At 33.7% G+C, this 10,485-nt stretch overlaps 1 protein-coding gene across 2 annotated transcripts; it reads right to left on the minus strand.

The window, feature by feature from the left end:
• Window positions 1–3,476: 3,476 nt before the first annotated feature.
• LOC133310053 (cysteine desulfurase 1, chloroplastic) lies at window positions 3,477–10,259 on the minus strand. Of its 2 annotated transcripts, XM_061510934.1 has the most exons (11): window positions 10,160–10,259; window positions 9,545–9,810; window positions 9,092–9,225; window positions 8,482–8,641; window positions 8,008–8,194; window positions 7,386–7,531; window positions 7,240–7,312; window positions 6,848–6,911; window positions 5,934–6,033; window positions 4,196–4,354; window positions 3,477–4,021 (listed from the first exon to the last, which is right to left on the minus strand). In XM_061510934.1, exons 2-11 carry the CDS (start codon window positions 9,764–9,766, stop codon window positions 3,851–3,853), a joined length of 1,416 nt encoding a protein of 471 aa, XP_061366918.1. In that variant the 5' UTR covers window positions 9,767–9,810; window positions 10,160–10,259; the 3' UTR covers window positions 3,477–3,850. The 2 variants fall into 2 exon arrangements, with proteins under 2 accessions (XP_061366918.1, XP_061366919.1); XM_061510935.1 differs by lacking the exon at window positions 8,482–8,641 and having other exon boundaries at window positions 8,008–8,165.
• Window positions 10,260–10,485: the final 226 nt, after the last annotated feature.

Here is a 10,485-nt window from a genome sequence, read left to right on the forward strand (position 1 = left end):
TAAGCAAATTTTGGATAGGAAGTTTGCAGTGGGGGAACAGGTCCTGCTTTTTAATTCTAGATTAAAATTCTTCCTGGAAAGTTGAAATCTAGATGGTCTGATCCATTTAAGGTCACTAAGGTACATCTTCATGGAGCTGTAGACATTTTGAGTGAGAAAGATGGTAGGAAATTCACTGTTAATGGGCAAAGATTAAAACATTATTTTGGAGAGTCCATAGAGAGAGCAGTTATTTCCATCTCTCTTTGTGACCATTCTAGAGTGTAAAAACAAACACAGTGACAAAAGTCTAGCTTAAGACTTTAAAATTAGCATGTTTTCTTTTGTTTGAATTATTTTATTTCTTTCTTTGTTGTTCTGAGTTTGTTGATATTTTTTTTTTTTTTTAGTTTCCAGTTAAAAAAAAAATATTGTGAAAATAAAATAGTTGTTACTGACACTCTTATTTCTTTTGTTTTAGGTGTTAGTGAATTCTTTTTGCTGATTTCTGGAAGAAGATCCAAAGTAAGTTTGGGGGAGTGGCCTGAGTATCAACTTGGTGTTATTATTGCTATTTTATTTCTGTTTTTGTAGTTTCAATTCTCTGTTTTTAATCTCTCTTTTTTAGTTCTTTGCATCATGGTTAGAAAGCATATTTTGCGTAGTGGAGGACCCCACAGTCCAAAGCTCACCCCACACACACCTAATCCCGAGAGTTTTTCCCTCTCTTCTTTTACATGTGAAAAAGCCATAGAGAGGTTTGAAAAAACTATGCTTGCCAGAGACCCCACTCCTGACAAGGGATTTGAGGAAAATGCCCCTTATCCCGAATATGTCCATGAGGTAGTTCGAACCCAGCATTGGGAAAATTTCTACCTGCACCCTAAGGAGAATGCAAATGTCAGTGTTGTGAGGGAGTTTTATGCTGAAATTCTGGATAAAAGTCAGACTGCAGTGAGTGTTAGAGGGCAAGATGGTATGTTAGATTATGAAAAAAAGTCTATATAATATCTACGTTTTAAGGTCAAAGGACTTTTGCGTAAGATGGTATGTTAGAGAAATATAATATAAATCATTTAAAGTCCATCACTCACGAGTTTAAACGATTGATTGAGGTTATATTAATGGTTTCATATTTCTCTAATACGTCCCTTCACACAAGAGCTCATTCAATGTGAACGGTAGATTATGCATTAAGCCCAGTTTATTTATGTTAAGAAACTCTATAATATTTAATTATTTTATTAATAGAATAAGAATGATGATGATCGAACTCATGATCACTTATTTACTCTAATACCATATAAAAAATCAATCTAACCAAAAAAATCTAAGCTCGAGGTCCATTATTAATTTTTATATCATATCTCTTGTATCAATAAGAGGAAATTAAGTATTCTCAGACTAAAAGCATACTATACTAAAAAAAAAAGTATGATATGCTGCAAACTGAAATATCCAAATAGAGCTTAGTTGCCACCACCAATGGGCATGGCCAAAATGGCATTGGTTACAAGTGTATTCATAACATTAATTATGATGTAGATGGCTCCGTATTGAAAGGTAAGCCATGCACACAACAACGAGGCCATGGCCCATGAGCACGATCAAGTATCAACCCATTATCCTCTGTTGTTACATAGATCTCGCCCACACAGTATTTTGGCACGAGTTTCTTTATATAAAAAGATGTGCACGGGAAATAGCCTCATATTTTGTTTCTGCTGCCCATCCGATTTTGTATCTTTTAGCGTATAAGCCAAAGATTCCTACGTCTTCTTTTCCTTCCACTGAATTATATTATCGCTTCCGTGGCCACCTAGCCAGTCTGACAATTTGTTTGTCTTACGCCATTCTTAATAGATCAACAACATCATAATATCAACAGTATCTTTTATAGTAAATGAATCCAAATAAAAAGTACAGAAAAGTAAAATAAAAAATAAGTTTTTTTTGTAAGAAAATAAAATAAAATAAAAAGGAATATAAATAATACTAAAAATAAAAGCATAACAAAAAATAACATAATTATATGTTCTTTGAAAAGATAAATAGTTTTCCTTAGTTATATCACTTATTGAGCGGTCTCTGCCCCTTCCTTGTCTGTATTTCTTTAGATTTTTTTTTCACTTTAATAGAATTGTTATTCTAATTGAATTTTTGAGATAATTTGAAAATGGTATTTAATTATTACAGATGTTTTAACTTTTCCTTGAATCTTTGGGTTTAGATATTACTTGTTCCAGGATTTTATTTTTAATTTTAAAAAAAGGCTAAACCTTTTTTATTGTTGGCATTTCTGCTTGTTTTGAAAATATGTTGGTCTGCTTTTAAATTCCTTTGAGTTTCAAAAAATAAAATAGAATAATCGAATTATCTTAAAAGTACTAAAAATATTTTTCGCTTAGCTTATAAACAAAAAATCCCAAACAAATATTTCCAAAAAAAAAAAAAAAATCCCAAACAAAATGCGAGACAATTTCTTTTGCAACACTCAACGATATGCTTCTCCGTCGGATAAAATCAATTCTCATGCCAACCTGTATAACATTTTATAATATTACGTACATTTTATACTATGCATGTGCTCATTTTGGCAATTTTATCTTGAGCAGTGTTTTAAAATCTCACCCCACCCTCCGGTTGATCCAGGTCAACCCTGACCCCTTCCCTCTGAGAGTTGGGGTAACAAGTTAGACTCTATATACACATCGACCCTCTGACCCCTGAAACTCAGCCGGATTTCAGTGACTCTCGGGTCAGAGGGGTCGAAGGGGATCATTGCATGTTTTCTTTTTCTTTTTTTAAATTCCATGAAACAACATCGTTTTATTTTTAAAAAAATAAAATAAAAATACTTGCAAACCTAAATCTTATCGTTCTATTCTCTCCCAGCGACCTAAACGTCTTCAATCTTCACCTCGCTGCCATAAATCTTCTAGAAAGGGTAAAAATTTACCCATTCAAATGAAATCTTTATGGTCGTCGATGAAAAACAAAAACTCATTCTTACATCTTTAAATTTTTCTTTGTTAGAGACCTTCTCAAAAGAGGCAGAACCGGATCAGCGTAGTGATCCCATTAACTTGTGGTTGTAATTAGTGAATTATGTTAAGTATATTTTGAATCTTTGATGATTGGTGGTTTATTTTTTAATATTTTCATATAGAATATATATATTTATATTTTTTTAATATATAAAACCGAATCAACGTAGTGACCCTGTGACCCCCCGGTTGAACCTATGACCCCTGACCTCGGCCGGGTCGATGGCCGGACCGGGTTTTTAAAAACTGCTTTTAAGAGCAATTTTACTTTATCTTATCTAAATAAAAGCAATTCTTCTAAATTAACTTTTAAAATATCATTTTCAAACATAAAATCAATTATTTTAACATTATTTTTTTTAAAATAAACTTCATTAAAATCTAATAATAAACAATGACATCTCCAATGATTGGCAATAACCCCAGCACAAGAGTTCCGAGTCTTACACACATAGTTTCAACAACTTAAACTTGATCCGATATCAACCAACAAGGGTACTTACATGGCTTTGATATAATACATATTGAGTACTAGCATATAGCTGAACTAGAAAGGAGCAAAGCCCTGTTGTAGCAAATTATACATCACTTGATTCTCATCCAAAGTGGATGCAATATTCACACCTTCAAAGATTCTAACGTGTATGAGCATTTTTTTTTTATACATAAAAGTTCAGGAGGCATACTACAATTAGTGGATGCCCACTAATGAGATCAGCAGGAGGAATAGAATTCAAGAACATTTCATTGAGGCAGCTTGTACTACCAATTGAGCCAACCCTCCTTAATTTACAAAACTTAATTTACATAAAAATACATTCTAACTACTTGAATGAATTGAAGAAGGTAACTGTGTCATTGAGGGCCTGGATGAAGTTGTCAACATCCTCCTTAGTATTATAGAAATAGAGACTAGCGCGTGCACTTGAACTAACTCCTATATAGCGATGGAGGGGTTGGGCACAATGGTGACCTGATCTGATAGCCACTCCATGCTGAAATGATACATTATAAATTGCAATTCAAGAAAGGAAATTTTCCAAACATGTTCAAGAGCTATCCCAATTTCTACCACAAAATTCAGGCTTATTGACAATTGAATTATATAGCCTAAGGTGTCCAAGACCACGAAAATGCACATATATGGGGATAGTCTTTTATCCTCTTACCTGTTGGTCCAGAAATGTTGCAAGATCAGTAGGGTGTATATTCTCAACATTGAAAGAACATAGAGCAGCTCTTTGGACTTTTTCTGAAGGCACTGGCCCATAGATGCGAATATTTGGGATTGAAAGAAGCTTCTCATACAGATATCTACCCAGCTCCACCTATGAAGACGTTTCACACAAACAGTAACTTACTCTTCACAGAATATGAATATAATTTATATCACTGCAATGAAAAGCATAACAAAATTTTTTATTGATGAGCAAACAAAATTATTGGCTTATGCAAGCATGTTAGCTCTGACATTAATAGTTTCCATCACTACTGGCAATCATAAAATAGATTGGTACAACTTTTTTTCTCGAGAGATAATAAGTTAGCTCCTAGTGAGATATATTACACAATGCTATAACAAGTAATTCAGTGAATATACCAATGTGATAGATGATTGATTGAGTTAGTTGAAGATCGGTAATTTAGTTTGTGATTTTGATTATTTTAATAATATTGAAGGATACGGAGGCAAGGATAGATTTGCTTCAAATATGATGCAAATGAGGTTGAGGCATTAAATCATGAAAATTATGATGATAAGGAAAAGAGGTATGTGAAGAAGTAAAACAATGAGGATGACAAAAAATGAAACTCTTTATCAAGTTGAGCAAGACCTTTAGCTTTCGCTTTTGCATATTATATTGTTATTCTTATCTACAGATCATGTTAAACGTTGCTAGTACACTGAATTCCAGTCTGTAGCAAGTATCAAGTTTATCTACAAGCTCTTTTGGTATTTAAACACTACATACTACTTGAACATACAGTTAAGCTATAAAATTATTTATGACTGATTTCAGTGTTTAATTTGAGCTATAATGTTTATATGTCGTGTATTTTGTAGTATGTGTAGAATGTTTTCTTTTCCCAGTCTACTTTTACAGCTCCCTAGGTATCACATTCTGACAAGTTTCCTTTTAGTTAAACCTGAATGCAAAAATAGACTAAGAGATGGATGGGTCTAGATCATATTTTAATTTTGGAAGTGAATCAATTGCATCAATGTGCAAATCAGTACATTAAGTGCAGGGTTTTACTACTATTCCATGGTTAAGCAAATTGGGATCCCAAATACTCAAAGATGATACTTGCGAAGAAGAAAAAGCTACAGCATCTATTAAGGGTATGGCATTTGAGCAGAACAAGGCTTCTGTGTTTTGGATAAACACAAGAAGAAAATGGCACCACATGTATATGTATCATTACTACTGTTGCACTAATGGGTTCTGAGCATAACACAATGGGACACTTGACAATGGAGAGAGAGGATTCAATTGGAGGATGGATACAAGGAGATTGAGAAGGTAGTGACCTGGAAGAAGGTATTTGGTGAGGAAAGGAGATGGAGGAGCAGATCATCGAAGTTATACATTGTTTCTTTCTTTTCTTTTTTTCCGTAATTTCTCTTTTTTTGAGTGTATCTTCACCTTCTTTCTCTACTGATCTGTCCTCCATATCAGTAGTAGAAGAAGAGACTTGGTGTTAATATAAATAAACGAGCTATACTTCCAGTACCTTATCACAAACTTCTTAAATAGGTGTCTATACAAGATTGGATAATAACAAAAAAGAGTTTCACATTGACAGACTGACAGAGCATCTAAATTAAACTCCAAAAGTTATGTATCACTTTTTCTCTGAATTGTAATATTTCATTATAAGTTATAAGATTGAAGCTCCACTCACCTCGTAATCATGTATGGTTTGCATACCAATCCCAGATAAGTAATCAATTGCTGCTCCTAAACCAATTGCTTCCCCAATAGCTGGCGTTCCAGCCTCAAATCTAGGGCAGTCAAAATGCCTCAAATAATAAGATACAAGAAACTAATGTATTCCACCGTAGTAGAGAAAAATACTGCTATGGGATGGATGAAAATGATCCAGGCATGAGACCAGACATTACTAATGGTTATATCTAAAGTTGGAGGTAAATAAACCATCAGATATCAGACCTGAGATAAGAAACTTCTCTATCACTTGAGTGCCATTAATAACTATCACTTAAATGGTTGACCTAATCATTTTTCAGGTTAAAGAATTTTATGGGTTTCAAAACATCAATGACTTGCATGGTAACACCAAATCATAATGGTTTAGCATCAGTAGCCAGGCAAAGTAAAAAAAAATTATTAAAAAGGGCAAGCAAATGAGATGAAGGAGAAACTTATAGAAAGCACAGATGCGAATATCACTAGACAAAATTTGAAATCTCTTCCTAACCTAATAATCTCTTCTAAATATTTTCTGTATGTCCATTTTCAATTTTCAAATTTGAATCCAATGTGCATCACTTGTTACCTTCTTTACAAATGAATTCTCCAGGAGATTCCAATGCTTAGACACAGATGATAATTTGAAGCTAACTTGCTAGAAAATTGAAAAGTCAAAGTAAATCTGGGAGTAGAAGCGAGTAAATTTTAAATTCATATGAGAAAAGCAAATATTATGCATGCATTAATGCAAATTAGTAAAGCCACAAATCCTCTTCTGCTTTCTTTGGTACATTGTGAATCAAACATGATGTCTACCCACACCAGTGTAGATTATCTATTAAGAAAAGCCTGAGTCCGAGTTAAAGCAAAAGCAAGTTCACGAACCTAGATGGAGGTTCAGCATAACTTGAATGATCAAGATACACATCAGAAATCATTTCACCACCACCTAAAACAAGTAAAGGCAGAGGTTGCCAGGAATACATTAGCTTCTAAAGACAATCTTATTAACATGGTGCTAAAACAAATAAGAACATTTATTTTATTTTATTGCATCTTAGTTCGTTGTTTGTATTTGATGGGGAGATGTAATTAAAGTACCATGTCTAATAATGTTACGCATAAGAATAGACCAGCTGTTTGAAGGGTGTATTCTAGAAGAAATATTCCTAAAAGTTAGTTAGTGAGTGTGTCAAACGGGGTATATAGGGAGAAGGGTATGTGTTATGAAGAGAGAAGGGGGGGGGGAAGAAAGAAATGAGAAAGTTAGAACTTACCTAAAAATGGAGGCATGGAAGACAAGAGGTCTATTTTAGCATATAAGAATCCAATGCCTGTAGGCCCACACATCTGAAACACATGTTTGGCAAATTATTAAGTTGTCTGGTAAAATTACAATTCAAAAATATGTAAACAACCCTACCTTGTGAGAAGAAGCAACAAGAAAATCAACATTAAGGCTCTGAACATCAACCACCATGTGTGGAACACTCTGACAGGCATCTACAAGCACTTTTGCTCCAACATCATGCGCCCAATGTGCAATATCTTTAATAGGAAGGACAGAAGCTACAGAAAAGCAGAGTACAAATATATGAAAACTCATACATTTCAGCAACAAAATCTAAAAGTGAGTAACAGTACTATCATTGTGGAAAAGAAGAGTTCAAAGATTTAAAGAGCAGGGAAAGAGGTCTTAATTGGGGGGCTGTTGTGATAATTCACATCGGAAGAAATTAATCATTCAAAGAGAAAATTAGGTTTACATTAAAGGTGGACAACATTTGACCTTCAAGGTCAGTTTGCAGATCAATATAACTTCAATGTGGGCTCTTCAATGATCTAGTTTTGAGGGCTTTGTAACCTAGTGACCTTTTTGTGAAACAATGAGGGATTTTATGAAGCTTCAAATTAACCAGCAGATCATCAATGTTGAAAAACTATAAAATTAACCCAGAAGGCACATGATCTTCGATAGCATAAATTCAATGTATCATTCAAAAAATTATTATAATCAAAGTGAAGAATCATGATGAGAAACATACCAAGCATGTTTGAAACATGATGGACAACAACTATTTTGGTCTTCCTTGAGATCATTTCTTTCAATTTGTCTACATCTGGAATTTCATCTTGGTTTAAATTCACAAATTTCAAAACAGCCCCAACTTTTTGAGCGACTAGTTGCCAAGGAACAATTGCACTGTGATGTTCAGCAATGGTAAGTAAGATCTGCGATAATATATGAAACTGAAGATTTTACAAGGACATAATTTGGAGATAATGGCAGTATAAACAAAAATCATTATGCTAAATCTAGACAAATAGAATTAAGTGATTAAAAAAACCCCAAGTCTCCTCTTGGTATTTAAATTTCTATTTTAAAATTACTTTTAATGAATTCAAATTAAACTTAATACTATCTCCAAATCTTAAAACAATGCACAAAATAATCTCAGATTTAGTTGAACAATTAAGTGAGTTGAGGTTCATCAGAATATTAATCTAGAATGAAATACCTCGTCTTCTGGTTTTAAATTTGACAAACCCCAAGAATAAGCCACTAGATTGATAGCTTCAGTAGCATTTTTTGTGAAAACAATTTCTCTAGAATCAGAAGCATTTAAAAAAGCTGCAACCTTCCTTCTAGCCGATTCATACTCGTCTGTGGCCTTTGCACTACATCAATAAAAAATTATGCAAGATAAAACACTTTACCAACACACACATACACCTCCCAATAAATGCCAGAAAGGAAGAAGGAAATTAAAGTAATATGTTAGGGAGAGTCTTGAAACAGTGGTAAGGTTGTGCTTTTGTGACCGGAAGGTCATAGGTTCAACACACACACACGCACACACACCTCCCAATAAATGCCAGAAAGGAAGAAGGAAATTAAAGTAATATGTTAGGAAGAGTCTTGAAACAGTGGTAAGGTTGTGCTTTTGTGACCGGAAGGTCATAGGTTCGAGTCTAGAAATACCCTCTTGCAAAAATACAAGAATAAGACTGCATACAACCGACCCTCACTCCTACCCTGACAATGTTGGGGAGGAAAGCATTATGTACCAAGGTTTGCCATTTGCCTCCAAATTATATATGTAATTCCAAATATTACACAGCAAGTACCTCAAGAAATGTATGCCCCGATGCACATTCGAATTGTAAGCTTCATAATAGTTTTGCAACGCCTTCAAAACAATGGTGGGCTTCTGAGAAGTTGCTGCATTGTCCAAGTAAACAAGTTTTGAGCCATTTACTTCCTGTGGAGTGAGTTAAAGTGTCATAAATTTATATTATGTACCAGAACAACATACCAAATGCCTTTATATCCATGAAGAAAAACATTAGAACAACGTTTTGTGAGGTATATGCATAACGAAAATTGGGGAATGAATAACCATATCTTATAAAAACCAATTCTCAGCAACAGCATTACTATGTCCATCCATCAAGTAGCATTAAATTTGTAACATGATAATCAAATTGAAAATTTAAACCCCAGTTATCCGAACACTTCTAAACATTCACAAGCTATACTTTAGGAAAATAAAATTGAGGATAAGATAAGAAAATAGACACCTGGTGAAGTATAGGGAAATGGGGTCGGGTGGAGTGACCCAAAGAAGGGGAACCAAGAGTAGGTTCAACTACTGCTTCATTGACAGTTGATGCACAAACAGAGAGAGAAGATAAACGACGGAACCTAAATCTGACATATGATGAGCTCCTAGTAGTGATTGAGCAGCAATGGCTGGGGCTTGGAAATTTGAAAGATGGAAGTTTTGGCAGCAAAACTTCCATTACTGACCTCCCAAATAAGAGATTGCAATACCGTGGTTGTTTATCTGAGAAAACGTTGAATATTTTGCAGCAAAATAAAAAAAAAGGTTAGAGTTACTTATGTTATAGAATCACAATCACAATTCACAAAAAAGTAATCATTCAACAAACACTGCACTAGAAAATTCAATTCAACCCAAGTCCAAAATTCACATAATTGGCATAGATAGTCCACGAATCTAAAAGTTGCAAAGTGCAAAACTATTCATGAAACAAACGAAAACACTGTTTACATATCCAAGAACAAGGTTCCAGTCTACAATGAAAATCCAAAGAACACGAATTAATTACCAAAAAAAAAAAAGTCGAAAACTTCAACAAAAAGGGTCACAGTATCTATCTCTTTCAATGAACCTGTTTCAGAAGAAGAAGAAGAAGAAGAAAATCCCTTGCAGTCACCGTTGTACTTCTCCTTTCTGAGTAAGGGTGGCTCCGCAGAGTATTGGATATAAGTGAGGAACGAAGAAGAAGAAAATGAAGGTCTCAAATTTAATTATTTATTATCTATATTTTATTGAAAGTAAGGATATTGTAATAATCAGTGATATTATCGATTACTATCAATCAATTCACAGTTATATTATTAAATATGGATAATCATAATTATACAAAGATGAAAATAAATATAATTATTGGATCAACATAATTGATTTAACAATAATATTAATTAGTAATAACAT

The sequence above is a fragment of the Gastrolobium bilobum genome, unplaced genomic scaffold (genome assembly GCF_033153095.1).
Source record: "Gastrolobium bilobum isolate Gb01-03AN ecotype WA unplaced genomic scaffold, APGP_CSIRO_Gbil_v1 utg44884, whole genome shotgun sequence".
NCBI lineage: Eukaryota > Viridiplantae > Streptophyta > Magnoliopsida > Fabales > Fabaceae > Gastrolobium > Gastrolobium bilobum.

Coding starts and splice junctions, on each gene's coding strand:
- LOC133310053 (XM_061510934.1), bottom strand. CDS start 9,766: ATGGAAGTTTTGCTGCCAAAACTTCCATCTTTCAAATTTCCAAGCCCC. Junction 6,912..7,239: donor TTCCATGCCTCCATTTTTAG/GTAAGTTCTAAC, acceptor TACTTGTTTTAG/GTGGTGGTGAAATGATTTCT. Junction 4,022..4,195: donor CAACATTTCTGGACCAACAG/GTAAGAGGATAA, acceptor GTATCATTTCAG/CATGGAGTGGCTATCAGATC.